We start from the raw sequence: 18,211 nt of genomic DNA, 5'->3' as shown, positions 1-18,211 counted from the left end.
CCAGCAGAGCCTCTGTATAAAATAGCAGTCGATCACTGAGCTCAGTTCAGAGGTGTCAGTGAATATCAGTGAAGCAGTCTAATAAGAGAGAACTTCAAATTCATGAGTTGAGGATTCCAGTGAAGCCAAGATTCCTCCCTTGGATGGCTGTCTTCATATGAGTATGTGTTTCTTCATCTTTGTCCTTCCTCAGCTTTCTCTGTTCTGGGTATAGGGGGATGAGGTAGAGGAAGGGGTCAACTCCTCCAAACAGTGACATCTTCTATTTTCATTTCAGCTATGAAGGACGTTAAGGAAAGGGGAAACCTAACAGGTGTCACTGAATTCATCTTCCTGGGATTTTTCAACCACCCAGAACTTCAGGGATTGTTCTTCCTGATATTTTTGGTTGTACACCTGGTAACTGTTCTGGGGAACCTTCTCATATTAACAGCAATCAGAATCAACCCTGTTCTTCATACTCCTATGTATTATTTCCTCAGCAACTTGTCCTTCCTGGACATCTGCTATACCTCCACCACTGTCCCCATCGTTCTGGTGAATTTCTTCCAGGAGAAGAAGACCATTACCTATGAAGGCTGCTTGTCCCAGCTCTTCTTCCTTGTTATTTTTGCAGGTTCTGAGTGTGTCTTGTTGGCTGCTATGGCTTATGACAGATTTATAGCCATTTGCCATCCATTACACTACCCAGTTCTCATGAGCAACAGAGTCTGTGCCTACTTAGCAGCTGGGTCCTGGATGTGTGGGTTAGTGAATTCTATGACACACACAGGGCTCACAGCAACTCTCACTTTGTGTGGTCCTAACCAGATCAGCCATTTTCTCTGTGATATCCCCCTACTCCTGAAGCTCTCTTGCTCAGACACTTCAATTAATGAGGTGGCACTCTATGTAGCTAGTGCCACTTTTGGTCTGAGCCCCTGCCTCTTCACTGCTGTGTCCTATACCCTCATTATCTCTGCCATCTTGAAAATCCAGTCTGCTCAAGGGCAGAAGAAAGCATTCTCTACCTGTGCCTCTCACCTCACTGTAGTGCTCATCTACTACGGAACCATCAACTTCAACTATGACCGGCCCAGCTTAGGGTACTCCCTGGATGTGGACATCCTGGCCTCTGTCCTCTTCTGTATTGTCACCCCCATGTTAAATCCCATCATCTACAGCCTGAGAAACAAGGAAGTCAAAGTTGCCTTGAGAAAACTATGTAAAGGGTATATTTTTCCTAGTGATTCCAGTGGTCAAATTCATTCTTAACCTGGAGTCCATGAACTTGGTGTAAAAACAATTTATTAACTGTATTTTCAATCTAATTGGTTTCCTTTCCAATCCTATTTATTTTAAGCATTTAATAACTTTATTCTCCACCATTACTGTCTTTTTTATTCTTTCCATTCTCTATTTTTATCTTCAATCTTTACCTATCTACTGGTTGCTTCCTTACTGCCAACAAACATGATCATTTCTCATCCCCTACAAAAACCTCTCTATAACCCCACAGTTATCAGCTCATATCTTTCCTCCTTTGTGGCTAAACTGCTTGAGATGACCATCTATAATCAGTGCCTCCATTTCCTTTCCAACTCTCTAAAGTCTCTAGAATCTGCCTTTTGACCTCATCACTGAGCTGAAGCCACTTTCTCTAAAGTTATCCATGATCCCCTAATTGCTGAATCTAATGGCCTTTTATCAGTCCTTACCCGTAGCCTTTGATCACCCTCTTCTCCTCAATACTTCCTTCTTTCTAGGTTTTCCCGACAATATCCTCTCCTAGTACTCCTCCTACCTAAGTGATCACTCTTTCTTAGTCTCATTTGCTAGACTGTAATTTGGGCCATGCCTAATGTATCCAAGGTTGCCCCACAGGGTTCTATCCTGGTCTGTCTCCCCTTTTCTCTGTATATTATTTCACTTGGTGACTTCATCAGCTTCCATGGATTCAATTGTCATTTCTCTGCTGCTGATGCTCAAATCCTTTATCTCACACTAAACTCTGCTGACCTCTAGTCTCACATATCCAAATACTTATTGGATATCTTAAACTGCACATCCCATAGACATCTTATACTCAACATGTCCAAAACTGAACTCAGCTTTCCCCCTAAATCCTCCATCTCCCTAACTCACATATACTACCTGATAGCATCAATGATGGGTCAACACTAACAACGAGGTAATAGGTCATAACAGGAGAAGCCAGAAACAGGACCAGGGGAATTGATTGGATAAGTTGAATAAGGCAGAAAAGGTATGAAGCAGGGAAGGCAGGAAGGAAGGCAGGAAGGGATGAATGGAAAGGCATTTGGCAGGCCTGGAGTAGATAGCCGGATGGCTAAGTGACTAATGCATACCCATCATGTTAAAACAAAAAGAGAAAAAAAGTTTTAATATGATTTTTTAAGCTAAGGACTAAGAATGAAATTTTTCAGAATGAGAAGAACCCAATACTGAATGGCTTTGGAAATTAGCTTTTGCTGCAGACTTGATGTTTCTTAATGAATTCATGGACAGGTAGGTTGCCAAGAGGATAGAGTGCTGGGCATGTAGTCAAGAAAACCTGAGTTCAAATCCAGCCTCATACACTTACTAGCTGTGTGACCCTGGGCAAGTCACTTAACCCTGTTTGCCTCAGTTTCTTCATATGTCAAATGAGCTAGAGAATGCAATGGTAAGCCACTCCAATTTCTTTGCCAAGAAAACCCCAAATGGGGTCATGAAGAATTGGTACCAACTAAAAACTACTGAATAGCAACAATGAATTCAACATAAAACTACAAGGAAAAACTGCACTTATTTGTGAAATTTATACCACAGTAAAGGCATTTTGGTGACTAACATCATTTGAATCACAAGTAAGTAAAGCTGCTTTATATACTTCCATTGCTGTCAAAAGTAAAAAACAAGTAAGATTAAACTTTAAAGTGTATTAGTACATTCTTTACTGGAGAAAATAGTTTTTAATATTTGTTGGCACCTTTAAATATTGCTTGAGCTCAGGGGGAGTGCAATAGAAGGCTCAGGGAATGAAATCATCACCAGACAGCCCTGGTAACTTTAGGTTTATAACAATAATAATAATGATGATGATGATGATAATTAGTATATATGTGTGTATCATTATATGTGGGTATGTACACTTTAAGGTTGCTAAAGTATTTTTTTCCATTATCTCACTTAATACTTTCTCTCTCCCTCCTTCCCTCCCTCTGTTTCTCTCTCTCCCTCCTTCCCTCTCTCTCTTTCTCTCCCTCCCCACATTGTATTTATGTAAACTTTATATACATATGCATATATACAGATATACACATATGTGTATATATTAACATATATATGTATACTCCTGTCCCATACATGGCACAATACAATTCAGAAAAGCATAGGAATTTTGAAGACATAAAAAATGAAAACTTCTTAGAACAAAGCAGCACAAAATAGATTATTTAAGCTAAAATGTTTGCTGTGGTGCTGCAGTGGGAAGGTAATATTTTGAATGACATATTTATCTGGTTGAGGAAAGGGCAAGATCAGAGATCTGGAGAAGTATAAACAATGAAAGAGGCATTAACTGTTTTATTTAATTCAAGGAACTTTGAGGAGGCTGTAATCAGGAGTAAGAGGGAAAACTTGTGGAAATAGACAAGCATCAAATTACTATAAGAAAAATTGATCTCAGGGACAAAAGAGTAACTCAAAATGAGACAAAAAGGAAGTCAAAAGGAATAAATAGAAGATGCACATTCAACAATTATAACCATAAATGTACCTGGATTTTAAAATCTAATAAGAAGAGAGAGAATGGGAGAATGGATAAGACAAGACCCAGCCATTTGTTGCATATAAATCACATCTAAAAAATAAAGCTACACACACAAGGAAAATGGAGACCAGTACAAAATTTACTATGCATCAGATGAAATTATCATCACCATTGAGTGTATTTGCACAAAATAGTATATAGCATCTAAATTCATAAAGGTGAACAGGATACAAAATAGACCCAAAAACCAAACCTAACAATTGTAGAAGATTTTAATATTATCTCACAGAGTAGGATAAATCTAACAGAAAGAGAAATTAGGAAAAATATAAAACTGAAATGGCCACAGGAGAAATTAGATTTGAAAGACTAATTCTTATTATAAACACCTTATGTTTGATAAATGTAAATATTTAAGCTTGGGGGATAAAGAATTTACTATTTGGCAACATTTGTTGGGAAAACTAGAAGTCTGGCAGAAACTAGGTATAGAGCAATATCTTACACTATTTACCAAGATAAGATCAAAATGGATATATGAGCTAGACATAAAGAGATATATCATAAGTAAATAATAAGTAAATGAGAAATGGAACATATTACCTATCAGATTTATTGATAAGAGAAGAATTTATGAATAAACAAGAGATAGAGCCTTTTTAGATACAAAATATTTAAAATTAAACATTACATTTAAAAATTTTAGAATTTAAATTTATCTATTATCTTAATTAAATTAAAAATTAAATTTTAAATTTAAATTAAATTAAATTGCAAAAGTTTTGTACAAACAAAACCAATAGACCAAAAATTAGAAGGAAAGTAAAAAATTGGGAGAAAATATTATGAAAATTGTCTCAGATAAAAGCCTCGTATCTCAAATATATGGAGAACTTTGTCAAATTTATAAGAATGAGTCATTTCCGAATTTGTAAGTGGTCAAAGGATACAGTCAGTTTTTTTAGAGAAAAAAAATCAAAGCTATATTTAGCCATATGAAAAAGGGCTGTACATAATAATTAATTAGAGAAATACAAATTAAAACTACTTGGAAGTACCATCTCATACCTATCAGATTGGCTATAATTATAGAAAGGGAAAATAACAAATGTTGGAAGGGATCTGAAAAAAGTGGGACACTAATACACTATTGATAGAACTTTGAAGTGGTCCAGACATTTTGGAGAGCAATCTGGAATTATGCCCGAAGAACTACAAAACTGTGTATACCCTTTGACCCAGCATACCACTATTAGGTTTGTTTCCTGAGGTGATCAAGAACAAAGGAAAAGAACCTATATTTTAAAAATATTTAGAGCAGCTTTCTGTGTGGTGGCAAAGCACTGGAAATTGAGGGGATGCCCATTAACTGTGTAATGACTGAACAAGTTGTGGTATATGATTGTGATGGAATGTTACTGTGCTGTAAGAATGACAAGGGCAGGGCGCAGCTAGGTGGCACAGTGAGTAAAGCACTGGCCCTGAAGTCAGGAGGACTTGAGCTCAAATCCAGCCTCAGACACTTGACCTATTCACTAGCTGTGTGACCTTGGGCAAGTCACTTAACCCCAATTGCCCTGCCTTCCCCCCTGCAAAAAAATAAAAAATTAAAAAATTTTAAAAAAGAATGACAAGGGCAGCTAGGTGGCACAGTGAGTAGGGTGCTGGCCCTGGAGTCAGGAGGACCTGGGTTCAAATCTGACCTCAGACACTTGACACACTTACTAGCTCTGTGACTTTGGATTGCCCTGCCTTCCCCATCAAAAAAAAAAAGAAGTGACAAGCAGGTTAATTTTGGAAAAACATGGAAAGACTTGCATGAAATAATTGGGGATGAAATGAGCAGAACCAAGGGTATGTTGTATACAGTAAGAGCAATATTGTGCAAAGAGTAACTGTAAATGACTAAACTATTTTGAGTAATATGAATATTAAAATCGACTATAATGCACCTATGAAGGAAGATGCTATCTACCCCTAGAGAAAGAACTGTTATGTGGATATACATATTGTACAGTTTCACATATTTGTCTGTGTCAAATATTGACCTTATGTAGTTTGGGGTTCACAAGGAGGGAGACAGCTCAGAACTCAAAATATAACAAAAATAAATAAAATTTTAAAAAGAAAGTTGAATATATTCTCTGAACAGATGACTAAAGAAAATACATATTTTCAGCATTTCTTGGTACCTTAATAAAAGCATACAATGGGCACAGAAACATTGTAAATAAATATAAAAAGGCACAAATTGGAAGCACATCCTTTTACGCCATAAATAATTAATATAAGGAACAAAAGCCAAAATCTGAGATTTAGAAATGATATCCTCAATGAATGGATCAAAGAACAAATCATGGAAACAATTAACAACTGTTAATATTAATTAATATTGTTAAGAACAATAACGATATATCATGCTGAAAATTTTAGGATGCACATAGAGCAGGGTAATATCAATTGAGTTGGGACTTTCTTACTGTTTTAAAATGATTTATTAAGTGTCTTTGAGTCTTACTAGGTGCTAAGCCCCAGGCCCAAACCCCAATTAGGTGCTAAACCTATGTGGGTGTGAATTGGTAACCAAGGTGGGGCCCCAGGTGGGGCTAACTAAGGGAGGGCCTAGTTTACACATGAGTTTGAGTGATAGGTTTGGGATATCAGAGGCTCTTGGACCACGTGGGTTTAAGTCGCCTCTTTGTGATAATTTTAGGTCACATGGGTGAGTCACCCTTGACCCTGAAAAAGATATAAAACCAGGAGTTGGCTTCCTTTTCCCCGGTGCTCTCACCCACAGCAGTGGTGGCCCGAGTGACTCTGGGCCAGGGCACGTTATGAGCTCCCGGGCTGAACCTAGATGTTGGTAACTATGAAACTATGAATCTGTATTGGGTCAGTCTGTTGATGTTTGTAATTTGTTTAAGGCTCTCACTCCTGCTAGTGTGCTGATTGGGAGACTCCGGGCAACTGTAGCTAAGGGCCCTCCAGCTTGTAACCCGGATGCTGAGACTTTGTTAAACTCTGGTAACTATGTATCGGGATTTGAATCAGACAAGGTCTGTCTGTTGATGTTTATAATTTGTTTGTATTTTGCTCCAAAGTTCAGGCTGCTGGCTTTTTCCCCTGAACTAAGTGAATGATATTTGTATGCTGAATTAAAGTAAGCTTGTCAACCCCTTAACGTTGCTTTCCTTACTAAAGCAGATCAAAAGAACCTGTGCTTTTGCAGTGTGTTGGCAGCTTTCTGGGTGCTGGTTGTTGGTGGATCTTATACCCCCACAGAAGCTGTTAGCCGGATTGTTAAAACAAGCAGTGGCTAAAAATATATTACCAAACTTTAAAAAGAGGAGTAATAAATTGAACATATAATTATTTAAAAAGGAAGAAAGAAAGAAAAAGGAAGGAAGGAAGGAAGAAATCTAGAGCATCAACAAACCCAAACTAAGCAGTGAAGAACTCAGAAAAAAAGGAGCTATAACAGAAAATAAAATACTATAGAAATGGTAAAAACAAATCTGAGGGCTCATGCTTTGAGAAAACCAATAAAATCAATACACCTTTAGCCAAGTTGATTTTAAAAAAAGATAAAAATATCAAAATTAAAGTGTAGTGTGGTATAGACACTAAAAACTTAATAAATCTTTAGTGAATTGAAGTTTAAAATGTCAGAATTACATAGTAAGAGAAGAGTAGAAATGTTGACAAGGAAGTAAGCCCAGAAAGGCTTCAAAGAGATGATTCTCAGGGTCCCTTTGCTCTTAAACATTCTACGAGCCTCTGACCCTGAGGGAAAAGGAAAACCTCATTGCTTGGGGCACTAAAGAGGAGCTAGTCCAGAGACTCAAGAAAATAACCTCAGGGACTAAAGCCTGCTCTGGTCTCTAGGGATTGAGCAGGTTAATAGGAAACAACCTGGTTTGGAACTTGGAACACTTCAAGCAGATGTCCCTCATCTCACATGGGAGTAACCCCTGAGGCAAGGCAAGAAGCTAGACCATCCAGCAGAGGAGGACCTGAAAAGCCCAAGTCCTCTCACTGCAGACACCAGGGAAGCAGCTCACTTCCAGAAGCTGATTCCACCTCTGTTCTCAAGACTAAAACAGGAGCTTTTCAGTGTCATGCTCATGAAATTAATTTTCTTCCCATTCAAGAACCAAACCTCCTTTGTGTTTCACACCTTGAATCTTGCACCTATTTTCTTTCTTTCTTCCTTTTTTTAGGTAAGTCATATTTCTTTAATTAACATGAAACATCTCAATTTTTCTGAGTTTTCTAAAATCATTTAATTCTTTATTATAGGGAATTCATGGGCAAAAGAATGTTCTCACCACAGGTGAACCAGGGCTTATGTAAGGTAAAAAAAAAAACTGGACAATTTAAAAAAAAAACCAACTCAGTCAGTTCAGCAAAAAATGAAAACAAAAATAAAACCCAAAACACTGTCCTGCCATTGTGGATGGTAGAGCAGAATGATGGCATCACTAGATGAGTGCATTAGAAAGATGAGGCTGCCCAGCCTGAAGGCTGCTTTGGAGGGAGCAGAGAACAGAGGGAGGAAGACCTGCTTTGGGGCTGCTGCAGTAGCTCAGGCAGGCACTTGGTGTTGAGGAGCCTTGGGAACAGCAGGGACAATGGGAAGGACAGAGGTGAGAGATGTTTCAGGACAGGATTTGTTTCCCAACAAAGCTGGGAGAGAACAGAAGATGAAAGAAATAAAGCTACTGGCTGCTGTTCCCATTGATCTAACCCAAGAGCCAATACTTCCATTAAACCAGAATCTCCAACCACACATTTGTTGGTGAACATAGTCCTTGTGTGTAGATCTACCCTGGTCTACTTCTCTACCCAAGCCTGCAGACCTGCCCCAACTGACCAGACCTCAGCAGGAGACCCCTCTTAGCCTGGAGGCAATTTACTGTCTCTAGATGACAGTTGGAGATAGAGGAATATTTTAGAAAAGAGAACACGCCCCTTATTGAGGGCACCTCAAAGAACTAAAGAAATGTTCGAATTGGAAAGAACCTTAGACATCACCTGTCCAACCTTCACTTTCTTTTATAAAGAAAGTTAGCAATAAAAAGAGAAGAGTTTCAGGATGGCTGCTTGATAACATTAAGCAAACTTCTTTTTTGTTTGGTTTTAAGTTTTAGAATTGGGAAGACCTGGACATGTCTACACACAGAGGGGAAGAAAGGATCGATGGTGCATGAAAGAGAGAATTGTGGCTGTAAGGTCCTGAAGGAGGAGTAGATGATGGGTTCAAAGGCACAGGGAGAAGAATTAGGCTTTATTAGGAGTGAAGAAGTCTCTTATTCTGCGATAAAACAGAAGTAGAAGAAAATGAGTGGGCGGGGGATGCTGAGAAGTGTTAGGGAAAGAGAGAGTATAGTTGACTGAAGGGTGACTTGATGTCTGATGTCCTCAATCTTCTTAGGGAAGAAGGAGGCAGAATTGCTGAATTGAGAGTTAAAAGGGACCTTGGTGACCATCTTGTACAACTCCTACACAAAAAGAAGCCCCACTATAACACACTCACTGAGTGGCAAAATCACCATTTGTGGGAGTGTAGGCCAGAGGGAGGGAAGAAATTGGAGGTGATACTATTGGTAATAACATATGAAGTGAAGGAGGTAGAGTACAGGTACTGTCAAGAATCAGGGACTGTAACCCAAGCTTTCAATGGCTGAAATCATCAGGGTTTCTTGATTTCCTACACTGACACTAGGAAGTCCTGGAGGAGAAGCAATGAAATCAGGTGTTGAGTGTTGCACAGGGATGAATAATTACAGGAGATTAATAGCGAAGCTGAAGGATGTAAGGGAGTGAAGGGTGGTAACTAGTGAAACCTTCAACTGGCAGACTGTGTAATCAAGGCTATATAAAATAAAAGCCAAACCATAGGGAATGAGTTGAAAAGAGCAAAGGATAGATTCCCTGTGAGTGTCAAAGGAGAGTTGGAAAGGGAGGAGATAATGGTCATGGTAGGATTTCAAAATTCCAGATATTGCATGAGGGACAGTTCCAGACTTCTTGAAGTCTTCCAGGTGGACCTACAGGTGTAAAGCTAAAGAGAAGTTCAGGTTGTTAGAGAAGTAATCAATAAGTCTCTGAGATTGATTTCAGGGGAAAGGAAAGAGAGGAACATCCTATTACAATCATTGAGAAATCTAAGAGAATGGCCTGAAAGTTGTAGATGCCAGCAAAAAGAATGGGGACAATGTGATGCTCTAGTGGTTATGTGATCCCATGCTATTTGGAGGTGCCCTCCAGGAGAACATACTAATTCATCCTTGCCTGCTCATCCTGCACTGCTCTTGTCTATGTCATCCTGAAAGCCTGAGTCCACCCAGTGTGCTAAAGCTTTCCTCCTTTCTCCTGACATCTGAGTGCAGTTCCCTTTGGGGCACTCTGACTGTCCACCTCTCATCCCTCACTCTTCCTACATGCCCAGCCCATCTTTTGATGATGATGCTGTTCACACCTGTTCTCATTCAGAGTTCCTCATTGGTCACATGTTGTAATCTGCTTAGCTTGTACTTCTCCATTGCCCTCCAGGAGATGCTTATCTTGAGCTTTTGGGGGGCAGTGGTAATCCAGTGCTCCCTGCCATACAGCAACACTAGTACAATGTTGGTGTTGTAAAGATGGGAGTTTGCTCTTATGAGAAGCGTTTGAAGTGCTTCACAATTGCCTGAATGCAGTTGAGGCCACTCCTCCTCAACTTGACACAGCTCATGGTCCATCTGCATTGCCTGTCCTATGTACTACTGAAAAACCTTATAGGATGTCCATTCAGATTCATGTCATTTTTTGGAAAACTGACATTCTTTTCCATTTGGTCTTTTCTGTAATAATAACAACAGCTGACATTTTTATAGCAATAATATATGTCTTACATGCACTTTATGTCTTGATCCTCACAGAAGCCCTATGAGGTATCTGCTACCAACATTATTATCCCAGTTTTGTAAATGAGGAGAAGTTGAACGACTTTCCCAGTTCAGATGAGGTCACAAAAGTTGTATTCCTTCTCTGCTGAAATGGGAGGGTCAGAATTTGAACCCAGGTCTTCTGGTTTCAATTCAAGGACCCATGTTGGCTCCAATTCTTGCCATGTTTCTTGCTCTGTAACTCCCACTTTCATCAAGAGAGGAAATAACCTATTATAATCCATTTTTTGAAAACTCTAGGTGTAAGGAATTCTCTATAATGAACTGAAGTATCCCTCCCTATGACTTGCGCCCATAGACTCTTTCTTGTTATATTCTCTATATGATGAGCTTGATTTTAACTGCTGAAGACTCATTCTCTGGAAGCTCCTGGATATATGGTAACATACTTCATTATCACTGATTTCTTGCACAAATCTTTTAGAATGACTGACTGTCTCCCTTACCCTTTTAATTCAACCTCTTCTCTTACCTCTCCATTTCTTTTACTCTGAACCTTTCTCCTTCAACCTCTTTGGTTCAACATTTGAGGGGTACTGGGATCCATGGCCAAATTTCATTGTGCCACTCCCCTGCACTCTCTGATATGACCACAAGCCTGGTCTTCTCCCCTTTCTTTTCCTTCCCCTAAGCAACTTGTTTAATTGTGTTAATTATGTTTTTGTGATAATTGTGTTGTTGCCCAATAGACAATCTATAATCACAGGACCCAGAGTTTAGGTAAACACAAGCCCTCCTGACTCAGTTCAAAAGGACTGAGGGAAAGGATCAAGCAACAGAAGTATTGCTTACCAAAAATCCTTCAGAGGGGAACATGGGAATGAAGCTCTGTGTCCTCTAAAGAGGGACATGGAGTAAAGAAGTACATAGAAAATCAGTGATAGTGTATGGAAGATGAGAAGCAGAGTAAGGTTGCACCCCTATCTGAATTTCTTTTCCTTTATGATGGTAAGTATTCCCATATTCTTTTGCAGCATTTGTTGGTGGTCATTGAATTATGAATTTTACCCATCATGTATCTTGGAGTTTAAAGCCTGGGATTTTTATCACTGTTGTTTTCTGGAAGTGATCTATGGATTCCTTCAATTGGTGCTTTGTTTTCAGTATTCAAAAGTTCTCAGGGTATTATTAGTAGCATAATGGTTGATGGAATCCTACTAAAGCTGCCCCCCACCCCAATATTCCTTGTGAGCCTCATTGAACAACAGGCATGCCCTGATTTGACCACACAGTCTGGCTTTAACCACATCAAGGCCCCTAGAATCAATACTGACCCCAGATCCAATTCACATATTTGAACAGGAGTGTCCTTGTACTCAATCACAATCTCATCATCCACTTTAGCCCAAGATAGGACAACAACAGCTAACTTTCCATCTTGACCAAACAGGACCACAATAGTTAGCCAATCAGAAAGCAGCATGATCAGGATGTTTGCCTAACAAACTATAGAAGAGACCCCTCCCCTATTACCTAATCCCTTAACAAACCCCTCCTGCCTCTTGCATAACTTCTGTTGTGTAATCATCATCAATACACTATAAATTTGTCTGTATTGTCTTACTGAGGTGCTGGTTCCTCTGGGAACCTAACCTGATTCTGAGAGGCAACAATCCTCAATAAATGCATATACTTTCAATTAGATTGGAGGTAGTCTGACTCTGAATTCTTTGAGACAGTGCCACCACAACCCGTCATAAAACCACAACAATGGTGTTCAGGTTTTTTGACTTGTCATGTTTTTCATGGTGGCCTATGATCCTTCAGTTGTCTTGCTTAAAGATAAATGTGTTTGCTTATATGCAATTCAAGTGTCATGTATACAGTTCTCTTAATGTTATTGCATTTTCCTTCTCATTTTCAGATTGTCTATCTTCCCATACATTTATATTACTCATTATTTTTCCTTCTTTCACTTCTTTGGAGAGACTTAGCACTGTAAGTTTCAGTCATTTGCACAGACATAGTTGAAGTCAAAGAAGTGAATGAGATTTTCAAGGGAGAGAAGAGAAGTGGGTCAAAGCCAGACCTTTGAGGGATACCTTCCTTCAGCCTCCTGGAAAGGATACAGAAGGAGAAGTCAGAAAGAGAGGAGAACTAAGAGAATGGCATAGTTCTGAAGCCAAGGCTTGGAGGAGTAGCATGGCATATTGGAAAAGGTTCTAACTTTGGACTCAAAGGATCTGAGTTCAGAACTGCTTTCTAGCTGTGTAAAATACTTAACCTCTCTGGGTTCCAATTTCCTCCTCCATGAAATGAAGGAAGCTGGAGCAGATCTCCAGCTCTCTTTAAGTTCTACATATAGGCTTCTGGGACCTTTCTAATAGGAAATATCCTGAACCATTCTCCATATGTGGTGAGCCCAGGACTATTACTTCCCTTTCTCTGAGAACTAGATCAACCTATCCCATATATCCTTCCCAACTCTTAAATTGAAATCAGAGTGGACAAAATTCTCTCTCATGGTACTTCCCTTTAGGGTGTGTGTTGTCAACAGGATTTGGCTGAATGGGCCATTATTTGAACCCAGTTTGGCCATTCTTATGTTCTCATATTCTCTTGAAATACAAAGAGGTCACAGGCTTAAAAAGCTTGATAAACACCTTTATAATCACAGAACAGCTTCTTCTCTGCTCATCAATGAGCTAACCTGCCCTCCCAAGCATCTCGGCTTCATCTGTGCATCTCATTTCAGATCCAGGTGGGATGAATTCAAATTTCTTTCCAGCAGTGGATGGACCAATCTGGACAGTGGACAAAGGTCAGCCCTCTCTAACAATTCTGATAGATCTGTCTAAAGTTTTGGTGCATCTCAAATAATGTGAATGAGATGATGCAGTGAGCTGGAAGGCATTCCCATAGCAATTGCCTTTCATTTGCCATGAGACAGTTTCCTTTCTACAGCATCTCACCTAATTACATCCTTTAAAGAAGTACAAGTATAATACTTATGACATGTCATTATTGACTCCAATGAAGAGAGATCATGGGCGTTGAACTTCAAAGCCATCTCGGCCAGTGCAAGGACACAGAATCATGTGTCTGTAAGCCCAATGAGGAGGTGTGAGGGACACTTGACCCTGTGGTTCTACAGGCTACATGGTATCATTTCCCTTCAGGGTCAGTTTATGAGCCACACAAGAAAATCAATCTCATTCTTTTATAACCCAACTTTATCATCTACAAGTTATGAATGATCTTTGGTTGTTCTGCCAGATTAAATCCACCCTCAAAGAATGAAGATTTGTCACCACCAAGGATGTTTCAAAGCAATCCTGGAGGCTCAGGAGGCAATTCCCAAAGAGAAGTTCCCTAGAAGTTTTGAATAATGGCAGCACCATTGGAATAAGAAGGAAATGTGATTGTATTAAGTGCCTACTTTGCGCCAGCCAATGGGCTAAAGGCTTTACAAATTTTATCTCCTTGGATTCTCACAACAACCCTGCCAGGTAAGTTGCTGTTACTGTTCCATTTTACAGCTGAACAAACTGAGTTAGAGGCTGAGTGACTTGCCCAGAGTCATATAGCTAGATAGTTTCTGAACCCCAATTTGAATTCAGGGCTTCCTGATGTCAGGCAAGGACTCTATCCATTGTACCACCTAGGGCCTCAAAATATAAAGAATATGTAAAGTATAAACCTAAAGATTCTCAAGGTGACTACTCTGAAGGGGTAACCTCCATTTGATTTGCTTGTTAAAAAAAAACCCAGCCCCACTGAAGTTTGACCTTGTACATGTAGACAGAGTCAGTTCTAGGTTAAAGTTGCCAAGGAGGCAAAGTTTATAATTCACTTCCTTGATTTCTCTTTGCTTCCCTCTCCTACTTTCTGCTCTGATGACTATTCCACCCTAGATCACCTTTCCTCAGTCTTGTTCCTCCCCATCCCCCATCCCATAGAGTAAGTGTTTGCCACAGTTCCCCCTCTGAAAACGAGTTTCAGAGAGATTGGAGATCTTGAGCCTTGAGAAGAGATTTATTGGGGACATGATAATGTAATGGCAAATGTGCCAGTTGGCTATTGTTCCACATGCCCCCATAATGTGTCACCAGGTATTCAATGTCACCTTCAGGCCCTATGCAGTGAGGCCTGGGAGGTTGTGACCTACGGTGGCCTAGTGGGTATTTTGTTTCCCTACAGTAGAGAGACTGAGTCTACATCAAATTTTACCTCAGCTACTTAGTAGCTGTGATGACCTACTGTCACAGAAAGAGATAAACAAAGAAAGCAGGATGATTGGACAGCCTTTCTTTTTATTATTTATATCTTCAGTGCTTAGCACATAGTAGGCACTTAATAAATATTTATTGACTGATTGACTGAATGTCCGACCCACAGAGACTTACAATAAAATAGCAGTCCACCACTGAGCTCAGCGCAGAGGGATCATTGAATATTGCTGAAACAATTGAGAAGAGAACTCCAAATCCATGATTTGAGGATTCCAGTTCAAGACAATGTTCCTCCCTTGGGTGGCTGTCCCTTGGTATTCTATAAGTCTCTCACCCTAAAGCTCTATGAAGAACTTTGAAATCTATTATGTGACATGGCATGCCCACATCAAAGAAGGCTCTGTGCTCTTTAAGAAAAGCAGAATTGAAGCAGTACAAAAGAAACAGATGCACAGATTTAGAAAATCCACCCCAAATGTTCACATGGACTATTTGCGCTCAACCTGTGGTAGAACATTCAGAGCTACTGCTGGTTTGATCAGCAACATTCAGACACACTATACCTTGACTCTAACATAGTGGTGTCTTTTTGGTCCTAAGGACAACAATTAGTCAAATGTTTTGGGTTAAGTACTTGCCATTGATTGCTGTAGCCAATAGTGTAGTGAAGTGGGGTGAGATAGAGGAAGGGGTTAACTCTTTCCTCTCCCAAACAATGATATTGTCTATTTTCATTTCAGCTATGAAGGACATTAAAGAAAGGGGAAACCTAACAGTTGTCACTGAATTCGTCTTCTTGGGGTTTTCCAATCACCCAGAACTGCAGGGATTGTTCTTCCTGATATTTTTGGTCATATACCTGGCAACTCTTCTGGGGAACTTTCTCATATTAACAGCAATCAGAATCAACCCTGTTCTTCATACTCCTATGTATTATTTCCTCAGCAACTTGTCCTTCCTGGACATCTGCTACACCTCTACCACTGTCCCCATCATGCTGGTGAACTTTTTCCGAGAGAAGAAGACCATTACCTATGAAGGTTGCCTGTCCCAGCTCTTCTTCCTTGTTACTTTTGCAGGCTCTGAGTGTGTCCTGCTGGCTGCTATGGCTTATGACAGATTTATAGCCATTTGCCATCCATTACGCTACCCAGTTCTCATGAGCAAGAGAGTCTGTGCCTACTTAGCAGCTGGGTCCTGGTTGTGTGGATTTGTGAATTCTCTGGCACACATATGGCTCATGGCAACTCTTACTTTGTGTGGTCCTAACCAGATCAGCCATTTTCTCTGTGACATCCCCCTACTCCTGAAGCTCTCCTGCTCAGACACTTCAGCCAATGAGGTGGCACTCTATGTAGCCAGTGCCACCATTGGTCTGAGCCCCTGCCTTTTCACTGCTGTGTCCTATATGTTCATTATCTCTGCCATCCTGAAAATCCAGTCTACCCAAGGGCGTAAAAAATCCTTCTCCACCTGTGCCTCTCACCTCACTGTGGTAGTTATCTATTATGGAACTGGAAACTTCAACTATGACCAGCCCAGCTCAGGCTACTCCCTAGATGTGGATATCCTGGTCTCTGTCCTCTTCTGTATTGTTACTCCCATGTTAAATCCTATCATCTACTGCTTGAGAAACAAGGAAGTCAAAGTTGCCTTGAGGAAACTATGTGAAGGATATCTTTTATCTAGTGATTCTAGTGTTCAAATCCATTCTTAACCTGGAGTCCATGAACTTGGTCTAAAAAATATTTATTAACTGTATTCTCAATACAATTGACTTCCTTTGGAATCCTCTTTTATGCATTTAAAAATATTATTCTGCCTATCACACTATCCATGTTGACCTATCTAACTCAGCTTTCCACCAAATCTTCCCTCCTCCCTAACTTCTCTTTACTATTGAGAGTATCCCAATTCTTCTAGTCACCCAGGATCATAATCTTGGTGTTATTCATGACTTCTGACTCTTGTTCCCAATGTTTAATTTGATGCTAAGGCTGAAGATGTTCTCATGAAAACATCTTTTGCATAAATTTCTTCTCTCTTCTGACACCGCCACCCTACTGATACCAGACCCTTACCATATTATGCCCGGAGTACTCCATAGTCTGCTGATTGGTCTCTCTGTACTCCAGTGCATCCTTCACTCAGATGTCAAAGTAATCTTCCTAAAGCACAGGTCTGACCATCTCACCCCAACCCCCCACTCACCAACTCCAGTGGCTTGGTATCATCTGGAGGATCACATATCAAATGGTCTGTTATTCAGAACACTTCATAACCTACTCCACCTCACCTTTAGCCTTCTTACTTCTTACATGCCATCATTTACTCCGTAATCCAGTACCACTGATTTTCTTAGTGTTCCTTGAGAAAGACACTCTATCTCCCAACTTCTAGCATTTTCACTGGCCATAGATTCCCTCCATGCCTGGACTTTCCCACCTCATTTCTACTTCATGCTTTCCTTGGATCCCTTCATGGGCCACCTAAAATCCAACCTTCTTCAAGAACACTTTCCCAGTCTTCCTTAATTCTAGTACTGTTCCTCTATTTTTTTTTATTTCCCATACTGTTTATAGCTTATTCGTGCATAGCTGTTTTCATATTTTGTCCCTTATTAGACCATAAAGGTCCTTGAGAGCAGGCACTTTATATTCTTAGCACTTAGCAGAGGACACATTCTAAGTGCTTAATAAAATGTTATTGACTGACGAGGGGGTCCACAGGCTTCATCAGATTGCCAGAGGGGTCCGTGCCATGTAAAATGGTTAAGAAGCCCTAGTTGGGATCAATATATCTCTTCCTATATAAATGATTCCTATGGTGGGAATAACAGAGAAGAGCTGAAGGGGTACAAAGCTAGAGGGTTATGCTATAATATATGACTGTGAATTTCAATCAAAAGTTTCTTGAAAGCATGGACTGGGATTTTGGTTTTTGTCTTTCTTTTGAAATCTCCAGCCCTTAGCATGCCTGGTACATAGTCAGTCATCAATGAAGAAGCAACTCTAATCTTGATGTGTTGGAGACAAAGGAGGATCTTTTTTTTCATTATCAAAACTTTTTTATTTTTTTTAATATTTTTAGTTTTCAGCATTGATTTCCGCAAGATTATGAATTACGAATTTTCTCCCCATTACTACCCTCCCCCCCAACTCCAACATGGCATATATTCTGATTGTCCCATTCCCTAGTCAGCCCTCCCTTCTGTCACCCCACTCCCCCCCATCCCCTTTTCCCTTACTTTCTTGTAGGGCAAGATAGATTTCTATGCCCCGTTGCCTGTATATCTTATTTCCCAGTTGCATGAAAAAACAACTTTTTTTTAAACA

At 39.9% G+C, this 18,211-nt stretch overlaps 2 protein-coding genes across 2 annotated transcripts; both read left to right on the top strand.

Annotated features, from left to right (window-relative positions):
• Window positions 1–279: 279 nt before the first annotated feature.
• Window positions 280–1,254, top strand: LOC118856063 (olfactory receptor 5V1-like). The gene has a single exon (XM_036766119.1). It carries the CDS (start codon window positions 280–282, stop codon window positions 1,252–1,254), a length of 975 nt encoding a protein of 324 aa, XP_036622014.1.
• Window positions 1,255–15,618: 14,364 nt separating this feature from the next.
• On the top strand, window positions 15,619–16,593 carry LOC118856067 (olfactory receptor 5V1-like). Its single transcript, XM_036766124.1, has one exon. The coding sequence runs from the start codon at window positions 15,619–15,621 to the stop codon at window positions 16,591–16,593; it is 975 nt and encodes a 324-aa protein (XP_036622019.1).
• Window positions 16,594–18,211: the final 1,618 nt, after the last annotated feature.

This window comes from Trichosurus vulpecula, chromosome 7 (assembly GCF_011100635.1).
Source record: "Trichosurus vulpecula isolate mTriVul1 chromosome 7, mTriVul1.pri, whole genome shotgun sequence".
Lineage (NCBI taxonomy): Eukaryota > Metazoa > Chordata > Mammalia > Diprotodontia > Phalangeridae > Trichosurus > Trichosurus vulpecula.
Note: the sequence above shows the minus strand (reverse complement) of the source record. Positions and strands in the feature narration are given on the sequence as shown.